Raw genomic sequence first — 19,755 nt, 5'->3', positions numbered from 1 at the left:
AAAGTTTAGATTTTCTGAACTTGAAATTGTGGAAAAAACGTAATTGTGGTTTTCAAATAAAACAGGTGATGCTGACAAAGCAACGGTAGATCCTAAAATAATGTTTTAAACTGCGTTTTATCAACAGATTGTTCTTATTGAGCAAAATTCAAGTTAATTGCTAATTTTTCATGTGACCTTTGGGGGAAATTGGTTGCTCACCTGCTATGATAGTGTCCTGCAGGTTGTCCTCCAGGGGGCAGTGTGGCGCGTCTCTGTGCACAGACGGCGGACAAAAGAAAACCAAGAAGAAGCGCTATATTAAAAACAGAAATGGCGGGCAGTGACAGGAACGTCACTGCCTCTGTTTATGTACAAACACTTAAAATATTAGGACTGGACGACTCATAAGGATCCCGGAGGCTGCTCCGACGCGTTATACGCCCATTTGTAAACGTTCCGATGAGCAGCTGCTGAGCTCAGCCGGGCACCATGTCCTGCGGGAAGGTGATCCCGCACACCCCGCTGGCTGTGGACTTCTGGCAGGTCCGCAAATGTACGGGGGCTCGGCTCTTCTTCCTCTCCCACATGCACAGCGACCACACGGCGGGGCTGAGCTCCACCTGGAGCGACAGGCCCATCTACTGCTCCCCGATCACCGCCTCTCTGCTCCGGCTGAAGCTGCAGGTGAGGACCGCTGTTTCGGATTGCCTGGTTTCCCTGTTGGCTGATGACCCTCTCCCTTTACCGTCCGTTGTTGCTGCTGACAAGTAGCAGATGTTAAAAATAGGACCCACAAAAGATACAACATTCTGAACATTTATTGCATACAATGGAATTCGACAGGTCAACTACTGATTTCTGTCAGATTTTTAACGTTTGCTGGAGCATGGAAGACGTTGATCATCAATTAGCAGGGAAGCCACTTCATCCAAAACACCTACAATCCTGCACAGATTCATTTTAACATAGATAAAAATAAAGCATGCTTACTCCAGCTCTATCAAGTTAAAAGCCAATATTATAGAGTGTTTCAAGAGAAATATTTTCGCAGATGCATCACCTGAAGGATTTAACACTAAACTGCTCCACTCGTCACACTAACGTGCATCTTCACGTGGCTGTCACACTGTTTAGCCGTTCTTTGCAAGGCACCAGCACTTCATTGGGGGTTTGTTGTGAGCTGAAGTGGATGTGATGTGATTTTAATTCTGACATAGGTGAAAGAAAAGTGGATCCATCCCCTGGAGCTGGGTGAGCCACACCTGCTCCCGCTGGATGACATTGGAAAGGAGACACTCACGGTCACACTCATAGACGCTAACCACTGTCCAGGAGCGGTCATGTTCCTGTTCGAAGGCTACTTTGGCACTATCCTGTATACTGGTCAGTTTTGTTTTCTTCACTCAAACTACATCTGATATTATTCATGTGGAAATAATAAATATTGGATGTTTTTCTGTTGCCTTCCTCGCCTCAGGTGACTTCAGATACACCCCTTCAATGCTGCGGGAGCCGTGCTTTCAGACCAACACCGCCATCGATGTCCTGTACCTGGATGACACCAACTGTGACCCCAACCGCACGTTGCCCACCAGACAGCGAGCCACACAACAGATCAAAGAGATCATTCGCAGCCATCCCCACCACGCTGTTGTCATCGGTGAGCTTCTAAAGCATTTATTTTGAGACACATTCTTCTATTTTGCTTTGTTGCTCACACATGGCCTTTTTTAACACCTGACCAACAGATGTGAGCTAATCTTCTGCTGGACGCCTCTTCTGATCACATCCTGCTGCATAATTCTCACACTGTAAGCGCTATTTTCTTTGCAGGATGCATCATCTTCACAGACACACACAGTCCGTGTCCGTTTCCTTCCAGACGACCTGTGGTTAATATTTGAACAGTAGAATGTCTTTGTCAGTCCTGATTTACACATTCACAAGTCGCCATCATAAAAATTGTCGACTGAAATTGAGATGGCAGCATTAATACGTCCACAAACGGCCACATTAATGTAGAAACTCTTGATGCACAGAGCTCTGAAGATTAGACTGAATCGACTCCGACAGTATTGAAAAGAAAAAAAAAGTGACTGCACTTTATGTGAAACTTTTATTTCTACAACTTTGCTGTCAGGAATGAGCTATGTAACAATAAAAACAAAAAGCAGCTGACTGAGGAGCCGCTGTGTCCACAAGCTTTAATCTCTATTACTGAGTTATGAGACTGTTGTACTGGACACTTTAACATTCGAAGCGCTCCTGCTGCTCCGATGATTTATTTTAGTTTGATTTAATTTCAGCACTGAGAGAAATACTTTTTTGTGGTTTTTGCATGGTGGAATGTAAAAACTTTATGACATTTTAACTGCAGTTATTGGCTGTTGTGAGAATCGTTTAATATTAATATAATTATTAAATAAAATATTTCAACCAGACCAAACCTGATAAGTGTGAAATGTTGAGTCTGCCATATTAGGTAATCTAGGAGGGGAAGATTTGATGTTTGCTGGAGTATGTACATATATATATATATATATATATATATATATATATATATGAACAAACATAGCTCATTTTTTCTGATTTCTGCATAGCTCATCTCTGTAGGATGAAATCTATTGCTGTCATGCCGTTATTTTCAGCTTTTTTCACTATTGGTCTATAAACCAAAAGTACTCAAGCTGTTAGTGCACCAAGTAGCAGACACATAGTTACCAAACAGCCAGTGCACGAGAATGTGCACGTCAAACACAAAGACCAGAATTTCTCCCAACAATCCCCACTCCTACCCCGTCCAGGTGACAGTTTCCACCTCTGGGTCTGGTTCTGCAGGATTCTTCCTGTTTAGGGACTTCATGCCTCCCTTCGTCTCCCTGGTTGCTCGTCTGGAATAGTTGATTTTTTTTTCTCTGCCTTGAGACGACCGTGTTGAATTTGTTGCTATAGGAATCAATTTGAATTTGCCGTGAGAGATGGAGGTGAGGAATAACAGCTGAGCTTCAGAAGAACAAAGGGTTGCTGCTGGATGACACAGGTTGTTTCCGTCCTGCAGGTCTGTACGCGCTGGGTAAGGAGTCGCTGCTGCTGGAGCTGGCGCTGGAGTTTAAGACCTGGGTGGAGGTGAGCGTGGAGAGGATGGAGACCCTCAGAGCTCTGGAGCTGCCTGACGTCTTCACCACCGAGCCCGGCGCCGGCCGCATCCGCGCCGTCAAGCAGTGGGAGATCTGCTCCGCCGCTCTGCGGGAGTGGAACAGGGAGCAGCCCACCTTGGCCATCCTCCCCACCAGCAGGCCCCTGGTCTCCTTCCACCCCGACGTCTACGTCGTGCCCTTTTCGGACCACTCGTCCTACCAGGAGCTGGAGGATTTCGTCGCCGCGCTCAGACCCGCCTCCGTGGTGCCGCTGCTGGCGAGCCATCTGCCCGGCGGCCTCGCTGCGTTGCTCCCCAGCAGGAAGCGCCACGAAGTCCTGGTGCCCGAGTCGGTCAGGAACTACATGCTGGGGCAGCCTGAGCAGCGGAGGCTCGACTCCTCGGCGTGCGCTCGCCTCCATCGCAGGCACGTCCAGCAGCTCCCCCCCAGAGGAGTGATCTTTGACTCCCCTGGTCAGGCGTGCAGTCCGGACGCCGTGCGGTCCGACTGTCTGCAGCTGCTGGAAGAGGAGATGAACACCGACAGCAGCGAGGACGACTCCGACTGCATCCTGGTGGACTTCAGCAAAAACATCTCTCCAGACAGAAGCAGGAAAGCCGCCGGAGACCCGTGGAGGCTTGATATCATCCGCACGGCGTCCGATGAAACGGTATCAGAGTTTGGTCAGCTCAGCCACAGCAGCTCTTCCTGTGTTGAGATGAAAAATAGCACAACCACAAAACGGCCTTTTGAAAGTGAAGCCCAGATGAAAGCCGTTCGCCAGAATGGACACCGACCGCCGCGGAGCCACAGCTCCCCGTCAGACGGGGATAACGTGAGCCAGCACCGCGGGGTTGGTCAGAATGACCCCGAAGAGGAGAGCAGCTCTTCCTCTGAGCGGCGCCGCAGTCGTTTAGAGCAGCTGGAAATCGGCCTTTTGAAGAACCTGCCTTTCTCGAAGGAGGACATGAATCCCCGAGGCCTCCTGCCCAGGAGCTTCGTACTGCGGCATCCTCTCACCCCTCAGAGCAAGACGACCTCTGTCATCGTCTTCTCTTAGAAACCCGTTCGTGTCCCTCTGTGCCGAGAGACTGTCTGTCTACACTCTGTTGGGTCTCGATCGGCGTGAAGTAATTTCATCCTATTTAAAAAGGAACTGATATTTAGTTGTTTTTTTTTCCCCACATTTGCTTGAGTATTTGCCAAATTGAACCAAAGTGGTATTTGTGTTTGCTGCAGTCTGTGGAGTCCGCCTGAGCTGGAGAATCAGAAGACGTCTCAGAGTCACTTTGTTTTTTTTCTCAATCTGCCGTTGGTTTTGCTCGTGTCTCAGTCGTTACGTTAAGACGATGGCCTTATGTTTCAGTTCTTTCAGCGGCGTTTTACTTGATGGATGATGGAGGAACAGCTTGGCTCATCACTGTTTGCCTGGATTGTCTGGACCGACAGTCCTCTTAATGTTTTCTCTCATAATAATTCAGCCAAGTTTGTTTTGCTGCTGCCTGAATGGCCTCTATCATTCAGAGTTCTGTCCTTCGCCGTTACATTTGTGAAGTTTCATTGACTAATTCCAGCAATCAGTGGTTGTTTTGATTGGATTTTTTTTTTCAGATTTGGAGCTCTGACGTGATTGTTCAGCAGGTTTTTGAAGGTTTTGGTTATGCACTAAGCCGGACGTGTCGTTGTCTCCAGTTCGTTGTGAAACTCACGTAGTGGTGTTGTTTTGTTCAGTCTGCAGTTCCAGACAGATCAATGACACTAAAGTCAAACACGTTACAGATCTGATCTATTCAGTATTGATCAAGAGCACAGGAGGTGTAACAATAATATATTGCTCGTCCTCCAGGTGGCACTATAGTACTGTTTCTGTTTCAAATTGCACTACTGCTTAAATAGTGTTTTTTTTTTTCTCCACATTTAAACTTAAATAATCACTGAAGCTCACAGAGGAAGAATACATTTCTACCAAAACCTGTTCAAACTTTAATCGTGTGTGTGTCTGTAAAAGAATATTGATATTGGAGGCAGCTGGTGAATATACTTGGATATGAATCATTTCTTTTCTTCCTTTATTTAAAAACCTTCTTTTCCGTCCTCACTGATCACCTGCAGTGTTTGAGTCACCGTCCTTCATCTTTTTCCAGAGCACCATGTAAAACATTCAGTTTGTCCCCAAGAGATCAGCGGCTCAAACAACAAAGTGACCTTTTTCTAACTTCTCCTAACTTCACCAGCTACACACAAACCGGGTTTACAGCTCATTGTTATTTGCCTGTCTGCGACGTTTTAACGTCACGTGACGTTTTGATCTGATGTGACGGCTGAGCTGTGGTGTTTGGATCTGTCTCCTTTTCTGATGTGAACCTTTCTCATGTGCACCATGTAAGTATCCCATCGATGCTAAAACAAGATTGTGAGTGACTCGTTTCCTCAATAAATCGCACTTTTTCTTCAGTGTTTCTTTGTTGTGCCTCAAAAATTCGCACATCTGAAATCTGCTCAACAGGCTGAGGTTTTATATTCAGAGGTGTTTTCTGGTGCAGCGCTGTTTCTCTTCCCTCAGGTGGCAGTAGTTAAAAAAAAAACAACAACAACAAAACAGATGCCGGTACTTGTTTCAAATTCAGATAATTTTGGTTTTGTCCTCTTGATAATTAGATGAACTATTTGACGGATATTGCGTTTTCCTGTTCACAGTTAAGCTAAAATATATGGTCATATAATCTACACTCTGGACACTGTGACTGAGTGTAGAAATAATATATTTTTGGGGGTGTAAAGCCATTTTTAGAGCAGTCTCAGTATTGGGGCAGGTTATGGGAGGAATCCAGCCCTGAGACGTGCCGCACAGCCGGACTGCAGAGCGGGGCCTGCTGTCTGCCCTTTCCGGTAGCCTGCAGCACTGCGTGACGCCTGCCGCTCCAACACCCTCCATCCGCTAATGAAGCATCACCTGAGACCTCAGGGACCAAAACCCTGCACCCCAGCGGAGCAGGGTGCACCAGACTGGCACCGCGGTAATGGAAGATGGACAAGGAACGGCGAAATAACAATGTGACACGGAGCAGGTTCAAGCACAGCTGCAAAGTGAGTCATATGAAGGCAGCAGAATCGGTCCAGCTGTATGAGCGGTTTCTCTGGACGTGCCCTCATCGCACGGCCCATTAGCCTTGAGCTTTATGTGGGGCGTTTGAGAAGTGGTCTCAGCGTGGAGATCAGAAATCAGAGGCATCGTGCTGTGACGCCGTAAAGCCGCCGTCGGAGGGCCGTGAGGCCGCCGCCAGGAGTCGTACAGGATGAGTGATCGGCGGCCGGCTGGAGGAGGAGGAGGATGCAGGCTGATGCTGATGGCACAGGAGGCACTCAGCCTTCACCACGGAGTAAAAATACTACTGTGACTGTGAAGATGTCAAACTTAAATGTTCAACCCCATCACCGCCACCAAAACCACCACAGCCTGCTCAATAACCACAACCAGTTAACGGAACTTCTGAACACGCCAAATGTGAAATCCAGTTTCTTTTCTCTCAGGATGAAGTCTTTGTGTTTATGCTCCGTCTCGAAGTGTTTGTTGGACCGGTGCCGCTTCAGCTTGCAGTTTCAAACTCTCATTTGCCAGTTTTTTTTTTTGTTTTGTTATTAACCACAAAAGATGCTTTCAGCTCTGTTTTCGTTCATTTCTTCAGTGCAGCCATGTTTGACGTAGCTCTCTTGCTACACAGCTTCTTTCTTTGTGACCGATTCATCTTTCTCTTCTGGCGCTCCGGCATTTCAGACGCTCTTAATTTGTATTATTTTTTTTAAATATATGATTAGATAGATGATACACTTTTAATGGAAATACTAAAACTGGTTTATTTTTTTGTTGCTCGTCCTTCCCCGTGTCAGGCTTTCCTCTCTTTTTTTTCGCATAACTTAGGGCTCTGCAGAAACTCATACTGGAACCACACCTCTCTGTTTGGCCTTTCACTAATTTATATGTAAATCAAGCATTACTTTCACTTTCTCTTTGTGTATGGCAGGCTACCTATTCACTCTTGTTTTGCAGTTTAAGGTAACAGGATATAGCAGCCATGCTTCTGTGTTCGGTCCTCTGAAATAACATGGAACCGGTGCGTTTGTCCGTCCGTCCAGTTTATCGGGGAAAACAGGCGGAAGTGCTGAGAGCTGAATGGAGCTGCAGTCACGAAGCAGATAGCAGTCCGGTAAATAACCTCCCGCTCGTACAGGAGAGTGCTGTGATGCCGATCTTGTAGATTACATTTCCATAGTCTTCGATTGGGAGAAATTACATTTTTAACCAGAAGCTGAATGTGTAAAGCAGGTTTTGTTACAGTGAATAAAAGCAACACTGGATTTGACCTTTGTGAGCAGTTTACTGAGTTTACTTTCCAGCAAGATATTGGGATACTTAATACATTCATACTCAAAGTGATCCAGGGAGGAGACTTTGACTGGACACTCTATGTGTGGCATATTTCTGTTGAAAACCATTAATTTAGTTTTGTGTCATAAGGCTGTATTATCTTCTGCTGGAAGAATGAGTCAGGAAATTTAACATTTAACCCGAGACTCTGCACATGAATGCAACTTTCATTAGCTCATTTGAAATTAAGCGCTTGGAGCCGCGGAGAAGGAACAACAGAAACTATTGAATTTTTTATCTGGTGTGATGCGTTGCATCATTGGATTATAATTACTGCTGTAATCATGTGTGGGGAGCAAATTTTACCGTTGTAGCTGCTTGAGGTGGAGCTTTTCTGAAGTAATTAATAGAGAAGTGTAGCAACTAATTATTGTTATGGTGTAATCTCCTTATTATCCCCAAATTATTCAATTGTTTGCTGAGTAATGTTGCAGAAATGCGCAGACATAAAAGAATATTTTGAGATTGAGATGAAGCACCAAAGGCTTAAAGATTTAAGAATGAAAAATGAATGAAGTTTGTCTGTCAAAAGTTAAAACATTCTCAACTCTGCTGCTCAGCCAACGTCCGCATCAGTCACATTCACCCATTCGTGCACACACTCACACACCATTGACTTTGGACTCAGGGAAACTTGGACGCTTGGACAGAGGTCAAAGCGAGCTGCGCCTCCGTCCTGCTCATGGCTCTGGGACTCCGGCGGGGGAACCGAGAAATCAAATTTCAGGACGGAGGAAAGGCTGCGGATGGATTGTTTCACTGCACTCAGATGACGGTTTAGATTATAGCCATTTGTAATCCGTCTTGGCAGGGAGGGGGGGGACGTACTGTCGTCCTCCAGAGACTCGCTGAATCGTAATCAGGACGAGACAACGCCCGAGACTGAATTTGCATCAAAACTTCTGCATATTTAAGACAAACTTGCCTTTTTTTTTTCCCGCAGCGCCGAATCCTATTTTTGAACTGAGTTCTTGTAAAAATGGAAAACATGTTTGTGCCTAAAATATAATACATTTTGTTGTGTGCAAGTGCATGCAGGGGGCTGGGGTGTGTGTGTGTGTGTGTGTGTGTGTGTGTGTGTGTGTGTGTGTGTGTCCCATCACAAACAGAGACGATGACAGCCCGGCAGTGAAGCCAGGAAATGAAAGGAAATGGAGTGTCACGTACCCCCACAAACATCACAGCAGGGTATTAGGGCTAAAGTAATGGATTCCTCACACACGCCATTACTTCAAAGTGGGAATCATGAGGACAGTGCCACCTGCGAGGACGAGCCCTCTTACCCGGAGTAAAACTGCCTAAAGAACGACACGGATTCTGAAGTATACTCAAGTCTCAATTCAAGCCAGTGTTTCCATTAAGAGAGATGATATGATTAAAAAGAAAAAGTCTCCAGTTGTTCCTCGATTCATCTGATAGATTACAGTTGTTCTGACTGAAATAGTTGCTGAGCCAGGTGCATACTAACTGCGTTCACTCAGAATCAATGCATCTTTTCCTTCTTTTTGCTCAAGTGTTGCACAAAAAGAAGAAAAAGATGCAGCTGGGTAATTTATTGCTCTGCAACAGAAAGTGCTCCTCCTTCATTTTTCAAGTGTTAGCAGGGACTGAGAATCAGTTCCCCTCAAGAGCCACAAATAAAACAAAGTTAATGCACATGACAGGCGAGCACACCAAACTTCTTTTTTAGGTATCAAAGCAGTAAATCACGGCGAGTCCCAGATTGCGGCCTGCAGACTCAATACTGCACCGTCTTTGTCTTTGAAGAGGACAAAATGACTTGTAACTTGTTTTCGCTGCAGGACTGAGTGTAACAATGGCTGCATTGTTTCATGTTTTGTTCTCACTTTCCCCATCTAATCCTGTCCAGTGATTACATTTATTTCATACAGCATGCCTCTCCTCATCTGCAGCATTTTCCCAATCCGGAGCCTTCATCATCCGACACTGGGGAGCTGGGATGGCTGATAATTGCAGTCCTATGCAGCAATTCTATTGTTTGTGGTTATCCTGTCAAAGTTCAGGATGCAGTTTCACCCCTGATGGTTTAGAAAAGGCTCTCAGAAACCATGAATTATGAAAGAACAAATTCTGGTAGCGCGTGACTCCGCTAAAGGAACAGTTATGCAATACATTTTGTATTAAATTCACATTTTCCTCAAGATTTCAAGAGTCAGAAACTACAACTGAAAGAAAAAAGACATGTGTAGATGTAGTAAGCCTGAGCTTTAGTCATCAAACAGAAACAACAAATGAGTTACTGCTGTCAAGTTTGTTTTTTCTCGATGCCTCAGTTTCACATTTTCCAACTGGGGCAAAATCTTATGAATGTGTTATCATTGTATTCTCCTGGACAAACGTTTTCTCATTTTTGCTGACAGCCAAAATGACAATAAAAGCTTGATTGATTGATTGATTATCATTTGAAAATGCTGTCAGTTTTAGGAGGTTTCGGCACTGAATTGGAGAGGTCTTGCCCTTACCTTTAGCCTTTTTGACAACGGTCAATGCAGGTAATAAAAACAGCGAGGAGGCGGATGTAATGTGGAAGAATCATCACCAGTCTATGAGTTAATCTGTTAAACAAAATCATGAAATATCTCGCAGCGGACACAGCCACTGCCCCCCTGACGGCCTTATTCAACTGCCTATGTAAAGGCTTGGTTCTCCCAGAAGGTTTTGAAACTCAACAGGGAAAAATCTGAGGTTCTGGTGTCTGACAGGGTCCTCATTGACCTGAGACCCCTCACAGAGTTTGAGCGTCCTGAAGTCACCAGCATTGGAATCACTATTGCCTGCATTCTCAGATTTGATAAACAAATCAACAGCGTTTTAAAATGGTGTTTTTATCATCTTTGTCTTTCATCAAAAGTGGACTAATTTTTTCATCTTGAGCAGATCGTGCACACTTTTATTTCCATTCAAGTCAGCCACAAAGCCCTTCCTCATCTGCAGCTAGTCCAGAACTCTGTGGCACGACTTTTAACTGGGGCCAATAAGCACGAACACATTCCTCCTATCTTCGCATCTTTGCACTGACTCCCTGTTAATATTTGTATTGACTTTAAGATTTTATTGTTTGTTTTTAAAATCTGTGATTGAGCTGGATCCACAGTACAGAAATCTATACACCGGCGTGCGAATTGAGATCCAAGGTCCGGCTCCAGCTCCTGGTGCCTGGGGCCAGACTTAAAACCAGGGGGGGCAGGGCTTTCTCTGTGGTTGGCCCCAGACTTTGGAACACCCTTCCCCTCCATGTCTGTTCACTGAACTCTAAACTGCTCCCTATGGATGGATTGTTCATCACCGTTCCCCTTTCAGAACAGGAGACTGACATGTCTGAGACTGAGCATCTGCCTAAACCTTTTAAAACTTTATTCTCACTTTATTCCTTTTTTCCCTGCATATTCAGATGGAATCATCGAGCTGTCACCACTCTCAGCAGCACAAGCTGTTTTTGAGCATGAAGTGAAGACTGCGACAGCTTTTGGTTTACAGCTGCGTCCCTGTGCCTTAAAGCCAGTGCTACTGCGTATTGTGATCATAAGTGCATTTGTGGAGGTGAACTTCAGTGCACCCAAGAGGTAATACTTCTGGATTCGGCATGGAAATATGACAGAGTAAGAGCTTATAAAACCTGGAGTGAATATCACTAAAGAGCAATACTTTTTAAAAATTGTATTCCTTTTTTTTGTTTTTGTGTGTTCTGTCAGCATAATCTTTACTTGCAGTTTTTGTTTTTTTTTTTTAGGTCTGCTAGTGAAGTAGTTTTAGTCACAATATAGGATCGATTAACGCTTTCCTCCTTTGTGATTAAAAGATTAATCAGAAAAGAAACACTTCAAGAAAATCACACACTAAATTATAAATTAGTGACTAACCAGTGTCAAGATCAATAAAACCACACACGTGTGTGTAAAACAATACATTAAATAAAGATAATATTCATATGGACAGACAACCAAGCTGAATTGCTATTACAGTGACTGTCAACTCTAAAACTACAAAGTCAAGGAGAAAATGGACTGGGAGTAGTTTTGCACCTTTACGCCATGATGGATTTGGAGCGTTTTTTCGAGCACTTGTGTTTTCAGTGGCTTTGAACACTTTAGCACTTTAGTCTTTTAAAACAGACACCCAAAATACAACAAAACTTTTGTGTTTTCACTTGAATATACAGCCGTGTAAATTGGCCAAAAGACATTTTCATCACATACAATCTGCCCCAAAACAAAGAAAAAGTTTAAAGATCACATTCAAAGGTTATTCGCCTGGTGCGTTTCTACCCGAGATGAAATGAGACTGCATATGGACCGTGCACGGAAACGAGTTTGACAGCGTAGATGTACCACAAACCTGGCTGAGCTTATTTTGAGTTCATGAACATCTTCTAGGCAGCAACCTGTTAACCTTTTACCAAGACCAACAAACAGTCGTGCTTTTTTATCCTCTATGAAATCTTTAGAAAATCCAACATTAAGTCAAAGATTTTAATCTTTGGTTTAATTTGGCATGAGACCAAGTATCTCACCATCAACCTCAAATACATGTTTGATAAAAACACAGCATGTAAAGTTCAAGTTTAACAGTGTGCGGATGTATTTATGTTAGCTGCAGAGTTGCCCCTGAGGTTCAGCTGTCCCCCCACATCACTGCAATAACCAAGCTTATTACGTCTGTGGCCTTTCAGCACCAGGGACAGCTCCCGCTGAACTCCACCAGCACCGATCTGACCCTGAAATTATTGCAAACTGCTGTTGTTGAAGTTGTCTTGTTTGAGAGGAACAGAGGGTTTGGACCGGGGTGAATATATTTCCACTTCGGGACAGGTTTCAGGGGTTTCAGAGGAACACTCATCCATGATGCAGGAGGAGTCCTCACAGCCGCAGTGAAGCGTCACATTTTGGGCGAGCGCACTGGTCCGCAAGCAGAGGAGAGAAAAATTAAACCAAGCTTGTCAACTCGATAGAGAGTTCGACTCGACGCAGGACTTTCCTGTAGGCAAAACTGATGAGGCTTTTTTTTCTTTCACCTCGCAGCTCAGAGAAAACCCATTTTTCCTTATTTCATTCCCACTTTGATGTGCAGAAACGCTGAGTGCGCCTGCTTTTCGCAGCTCCTCAAAGACAATACTTCTCTGACGGAGCTGTGTGGGAGACAATCAGCGGCTCGGAGACATCAGAGGCACAGAGCAGGACTTTCGGCGGGGAGGGACACACAACAAGAGGAGCCACCGGCTTCTGCACTTTGTGGAGATTTCTCTCAGTCCCTTTCTCCCAGACTGTCGCAGAGAGGAAGCGAAGATGAAGCTGAGCTGTGTCACACCCACACAGCAGCAGAGGCTGTTATCTTTTCTGCTCGCAGTCTACAGCTATTTCAGTTTGCACACATGCACACACATGCACATACACATCTACGTGACTGTGCAAGTGTTTGTGCGTCTTCTGAGTGGATAAATACAGTATGAGCAGGAGTAAGAGGGATAAGTCTGAGCACATTCCTCAAAAAAACATCTGTGTTGACTGGAGAGAGGGTAGAAAAGCTGCCAAATCCAAATGACGGAAAAAAAACAATTATTTCCAGAAACTGGAGCTGCTGTTTTGTGACTCAACGAGTCTTTTTCATCATTAAAGCTGGTAGTTTTCCACATTCATCAAAGCGCTGGAAACACATCAAGATCAGCTCATTGTGCTGATGCATGTTGTTAAATATTTTTGAGGATTTTCAGCATTTATGAAGCTTTTGAGCGTCTCAAGAAAATAGAGCAGAGCAGCCTTTGATCTCATTCATCCACTGCATTGTCTCACTCGCGAAGCGCCTCAATCGGGGACAGAGAGACTGCACAATGAGAAACACTTTCCTCTTTTATTCCCTCTATCTGAGGAGCAGTCAGTCATCACTGTCTCTTTGTCGGCATCCCATCAGGCCATGGTGCGGAGTGTCAGGATTACAAAGGCCCACATCCAGATGCTCACGCGTGACTCAGGAGAGTGCTTCCCGGCTGGGGGCTCCGTCCCCCCCCCCCCCCCCTCCCGCTGTCTCTCCTCCTCGCTCGGCTCCTTCTCCCACCTCTGTGCTCTCTAATCTTCTTTACTCCCCACTGCAGCCACCGCTCCCTCCACTTTCTCCCACCTGCCAGCTTCCCTTCCCTTTCACTTCTCTTCTTTCTCGTCTTTTTAAGGTCGCCACAAGCCTCTTGCCTCCTGGTCATCTCCTCCTTCTCACATGTATTCTTTCCTCCTCTCTTACCGCCACTGAGATTAGACTGCAGGTCTTTCGTCGAGGTAGTCTAAGGTGTAAAGAAAAATGCCTGCCGAGTGCACGGCAGCAGCAAATAGAGCATTTGTCACTGTAGGAATTATTATGAGAGCAAGTGACACCAGCAACTACATTCATTTATTCTAAATCCGCCGAGCTTTTTTGACAGGTTAGTCAAACTGAGCATTGTGTTCACTTTTCAGCTGGATGCTAAATGGCAGACGTCAACCAGAGAACAGTTCTCACCGCTGAGATGCTTTATGGCTCCTGGCAGCACCTGCAGACTTAACACCCATTTTATTTGCATCTGATGCTCTTAAATTCAACCTTCACCCTGTGAGATTTACCATATACACACCCAGTGAGCCGAGCGAATACCAGGGGAAGGTGTTTTATCTGTGCAATAACAAAGCTTGAATCTGATCATTTCTGCAAGTTCATTTTCCATTAAGAGGCAATTTGATGTAAAGGTTGTTTATTCTGGCCCCAGAGAACAACGCAGAGGTTTTCAGCAGAGCAGATTTAATGTGATTTATTTTATCTGTAGAATGTGCTATGTGAAGATCGCATGGTAGTGGGTTAGCCGTCCAACCTGAAAGAGAGAAAGTCCCTGGTTTGAGACCTGGTTGTGTGAAGTTTGCATGTTCTTCCTTTGCATGCATGGCGTTCCTCTAGCTCATGCGTGCCACCTCAGTCTGATCTCAAGTACAATCATGGCACAATAACTTATAGTTAATGGCAATTTCAGCTATTTTCTTTTGTTTTAGTGTGAATAAGAAGAAGTGCGTTCTGAAAATGTTCCAAAATAAGTGTTTATTGAACAACTGTTTTCCCAAACATATGAACAGTGTGACATTTCTTAAGAATTTCAACAATACTCAGTGTTATTCATCATTTACATATTTGCACTGTGACTTTCACATCACAGTGGATCTCGAAAGGCACAAAACATTTCCTTCACAGGCATCTGGAACTGAACAGCGAGTGTTTGTGATGAACTAAGTTGCTATTTTTAAATAATTCAAGGTCAGACGGAAACACCAAGAACTGCATTTAAATTTCTGTGAGAAAGCCTGTATCGTTATTGGATCATAACAATTGCTGGCAATTATTTTTGCAGCGTGAAACCAACTAGTTTCATCTCTTATTATCTTCTGAAACTGTTCAGGCGGTGGTCTGTTTAGAATACAGGCAATTAAAATTGTGCTGGCCTTCAGTCTCGTCCTTTCAGACTGGATTATTTACCTCCTCATTCTGGTCTGTGCCGGCATAAAGAATCAAATAAAATCACCAAAGTAACCCAGACAGTTTCAATTTCGTGTTGTTTTTGTCTGTAATGGAAATGCATTTTTATGGGGAGCAGGCTGTTCCAGCATGCAGCAAACAGTAAATAAGACTCCCTCAGCCGGGTTGTAATGATATTCAGTGGCTCGGACTCCCCTCTGAGAAGCCAGCACTCTCAGCGTCAGGGTACTCAGCTCTTCGCCACTTCACATTTGCTGGTGTTATTAAAATATGTGGTCAGCACATTAACTCATCTTCTATTTGCTGTTGTTATTTTTAATTTCTTCCTTGAAGGCAGAAACTTAATTTCAAGGTTCCTTTAAGCTGCAAATCTCCACTGTGACCTTTTGTTTAAATGGAAAACGAACATGTGGATGAAAGTCTGTGTGTTTGTGTGTCGTTTACTGAATTTGAACCAATGATTAAAATATTCTCTCACCATTTCTTTGAGACTGAATGGCTATTTCAGCTGACACATCGCCGGCACATTATCTCATGTGGGAGGTAATAAGAAACCACCCACTGCTCCGCTCGGGCTCCATTACCGCTCTCTGAAAACTCACTCATACCTTTAATATCATTCCTTATCCGTGGCTAAATTATGATTTATAGGCAATACAATGGTAGTTATTGAATTGGAGTGGAGAGTAGGTTTGTGCTCATGAGCGAGACCTGTGTTGTAGCCCAGAGGTGAGAGGAGTTCATTTCAAACCGCAGAGCAGAAAGCTCTCCGAAGGAGCCATATACCATATACTTAAAGAGAGAAGTGAGGAGTAGGAGCTGCAATGATTCTTCCCACTAAGCCCAAACCCACATCCGAGAACAAATAGCTATCTGTCTTCGGCTGCACAAATTGATAGCTGCTGTTCCTCCCTCCTCCAGTCATCTCGAGGCAGCTCACCTTGCTGGAAGCTGAAGCTGAAGCTGGTTTAATTGGGCTGTGCTGGCAGTGATGTGACATACCATGAAGACATCTGCTCCTGGTTACTTTCCAGGTCAACACCAAGCTGCAGTCCACCATGATCTCTGATTAGAGAGGCAACAGCCTCTGCGCGCCTCCCTTCCTCACCCCGCTGAGCAGGTTAAAAGCACTTCAGAGCACTGCAATCTTTTTAAGCTCCTGACCATCCTGATTACTGATCCTACTCATGCAACCTGCTCTCAGGTGTATTTATAGAGCATTTTAAAAACAACCACTGCTGTTATGTGACGGTTAGGGGAGGAGGACCTGAAATGCCAGGCACCGCTGTTTGTAGCAAAACTAATTTTATTGTCTATGAGAAACCAAAAATCCCCCCAAAAAAGTCTACAGCTCAGAAAGGGCAAAGTCCACAAAGGGCACTGAGAAGCTGCAGTATACAGGAGATAAGAACCTAAAAAACATAAGATGCAGACAAGCTGAGGCAGAAAACACAGAAACACTGAGGCAGGAACAGAGACGGACCAAAGACCAGAACACATAAAGACAGCTCCTTATGAAGCCAAGGTGCCAGGAGACGACAGTCACACACTGAGGCACAGGTGAAGGACATTAGAGGAGGGAACAGCAATCACACATGAGGAGGGGAAACCGAGGAGCCTGAAACGAGAGACAGAGTTAGAATAACACATGACACACAAGACAAAACATCAACCCTGACAACTGCTGTGACAAAATGATGCACACATGTAGATAAACATTAAAACCCAGAAGCACAAAGTGGGAGAAATAAGATAATAAAAATAGAATAAACACAATAAAATGGTGACACTAAAGAGGCGCAGAGTCTCAAGCTGGGTTAGAAGCGAAGGACTAAAAATGGGTCTTCAGATTAGTTTTCGAAATAGAAGGAAGGAGCTTGTCCTTGATACACTGGGGTACCTCACTCCACAACTAATGGGCGACGACAGAAAAAGCTCTGTCCCCTCTGAGCTTCTGTCTGGACCTCGGTACCTCCAGGAGCTGCTGATCAGCTGATCAAGTAGAGATGAAGCAGCAGTGGGAAGAGACCATTCAAAGATTTAAAAACAAATAAAACAATCTCAAAATGAAATCTAAAATGCACAAAGGAGGGAAACCAGAACAGGAGTTATGTGTTCCCTCTGCTCCCCAGGAGTCATGGGGCCAAACACGATCACCTCTGATTTTTTTCTTTGTTAAAACTTAAAAAGCTCATTGCTATCCAGACTTGAATATTATCGAGGCATATCAACAGAGGTGCCAATGGGAAGGCCTCTTTCTCCTTTAACCGGACATATATCAGGGTATCATCTGCATAACAGTGAAAGGAAAAGCAGTATTCAAAGGATGGACCCCAGGGTCAGTGAAGAGAAAAAACTCAGTGGCTCTAAGACTGATCCCTGTGGGATCCCGTATGAAAGAGGAGTCGAGGACGATTCTGAACCAGCAAAGCTAACACACATGGTTCTGTCTGCCAGGCAGGACCTAAGGGATGACGGCTGATACCCACCAGGGATTCCAGACTGTCAGGATCTATTGTGTTGAATGCAGCAGAACAAGAACCATGTAGTCACTAGAACTATTGGCCGGAAAGATGTCGTGAAAAACCCTGAGCAATGTTGACTTTGTGTTGTGCTGAGTTTTAAAACAGGACTGAAAAACCTCCAGGATATTGTTTTCATCCAGACAGAGCTTTAGCGATGAATAGACAACGTTCTCCATGATTTTAGAAAAAAAGATGCTGTCTGGAGATTTACTTGAAACTAAGTATCTTGAGAAAGGGTTGGTTGCACCACTGCCTATAAAAATCTAGAGGGACGACTCCAGAGGACAAACTGCTGTTGATGATAGTGAGAACCAGTTGCCGTATTCTGGGGTAGACGTCTTTCAAAAGAGGAGGGGAGAGAACAACCTTATGAGAAACCGTTGCCATGGCTCATAATAAAGGTACTGACCGGCAATTTAAAACATTTTACTCAGAGATTTATGACAATTACAAAATTTAAAAAACACACATTATGAAAAGCAGACAGAAGAAAAACACAGATGTTTTTCAATAAAAAAAAACAACAACAAAATCAACAACACACTCATTTTAGTGTTTGACATTTAATTCATCCATACAAAAAGGTGAAGAAAAGTACTGTAAATATTGCAAGGTTGAGGTTAATAGATTTGTGTATTTCTTGCAGTTTGTTTAGATTAACTGGGATGGTGGTGTGGTGTTCAGGATGTACCTGCCTTAGCTGGAATCAGCTCCAGTGTAATTAAGTTGTATTAATAAGTGTTAGGAAATAGGATAGATTGATTTTTTAAAATTCATAATTGTATATATACATTATAATGTGACATGTAGGCATTTCATTTTTTTCACTGTAAGCTGGTCTATTGAAAGTTGATATATTACTTATCACACGCAGGTCCTCTCACTAAATCCCCATATAAACATCAACAATTTCAAGTTACAAAAGCAAAACTTTTTGCTGTGATGTGTGTGGTTTCATTACAAAAATAAACAGCAGTACCCATTAGTGGCCCAGGATGCAAAATGCATCATCTTCACTGTTTCTTCATCACCATGTACAGTAAATGTGCATTGCTTTCGAAAAGCTGTAATTGTGAATAATTGTGTAAACGGGTTTTAAGTCTTTCGCACAAACAAGTCACTGACTGTGATTCTCTTGTAGCTGATGGCAGTAGTCTTTTTCTGTCCAGTGGTTTCACTTAACCGATGCTCAGTTATTTTTCCCAGTCTTGATTTTTGTGCCTCACTGTTTGCTGAGCTTGATGACCTTTAAAATAGTGTTCTGCTTGAACATTTTTCTTTTTTTACCACACCGAACAGTTAGGACAGAGTTCTGTTTGCTTTGCATTATGAGCACGACCCTCAGGATAGTGCGCTGTAGCATATCTGGATGTGTAAACGTGTCTGATTTAATTGTGGATTTGAGTAATAAATAAAGAGCTCAACCTCCTGCAAAGTACAACACGTTTCCTGCAGTGACTGAATGCTGCTGCCATGTCCAGCCATCCTTTATTTTTTAATCCACTTCATCCCAGGGAGGGTCGTGGAGCTAATCTCAGCTCATTTTGGTTGAGAGGCGTCGGGCCAGGTTGCCAGTCCATCATGGGATTAGGGAAGACAATCACCCGCCCACATATTCGAAACCTGCGACCAATTCGGAGGAAGCAGTTAATCTGCATGTGTTTCTACTGTAGGAGGACATCTGAATACCTGTATAAAGCAACCCGGGGAAGCATGCCAACTCCCCAAAGAAAGACTCGGGCAGAATCAAAGACCTCTTCACCGATGGTGCTGTCTGCGGTGCATCGAGCCAGTGGAGCTACCATGTTTGTTCAGTCATTTCGAAGCCAGAGAAGCCTGTCTTATCATAAGGATGGATGGATGGATAGATGGATGGATGGATGGACAGATGGACGGATGGCCTTGCGAAGCCTCGCGGTACTGATGGTAATATTTGTTCCCAGGCTGATCAAGCCATCTGCTTCACATTTAAGAGACGATATGCAGTCTTCTCCTCTGACTCTTGTCCTGACTGTGTGTTCCCCAGCATGCCGAGCAGCTCCTTCCACTGGATATTGCAGCCCTGACATGTTTTCAAATATGTACTCATTTCGGCTCATGAAGCCTGCCCGGAACTGCAGAGCAATTTTTATAATAGGATCTGAGTCAGTTCTCCCGGGAATGATTTTTGCATATTATACAT

At 44.2% G+C, this 19,755-nt stretch overlaps 1 protein-coding gene across 1 annotated transcript; it reads left to right on the top strand.

The window, feature by feature from the left end:
• The first annotated feature begins 327 nt into the window (after positions 1–327).
• Positions 328–5,553, top strand: dclre1b (DNA cross-link repair 1B). The gene is made up of 4 exons (XM_030118642.1): positions 328–666; positions 1,200–1,365; positions 1,460–1,642; positions 3,041–5,553. Exons 1-4 carry the CDS (start codon positions 472–474, stop codon positions 4,177–4,179), a joined length of 1,683 nt encoding a protein of 560 aa, XP_029974502.1. The 5' UTR covers positions 328–471; the 3' UTR covers positions 4,180–5,553.
• The last annotated feature ends 14,202 nt before the right edge of the window (positions 5,554–19,755 follow it).

Source organism: Salarias fasciatus, chromosome 20 (genome assembly GCF_902148845.1).
Source record: "Salarias fasciatus chromosome 20, fSalaFa1.1, whole genome shotgun sequence".
Taxonomy (NCBI): Eukaryota; Metazoa; Chordata; class Actinopteri; order Blenniiformes; family Blenniidae; genus Salarias; species Salarias fasciatus.
Note: the sequence above shows the minus strand (reverse complement) of the source record. Positions and strands in the feature narration are given on the sequence as shown.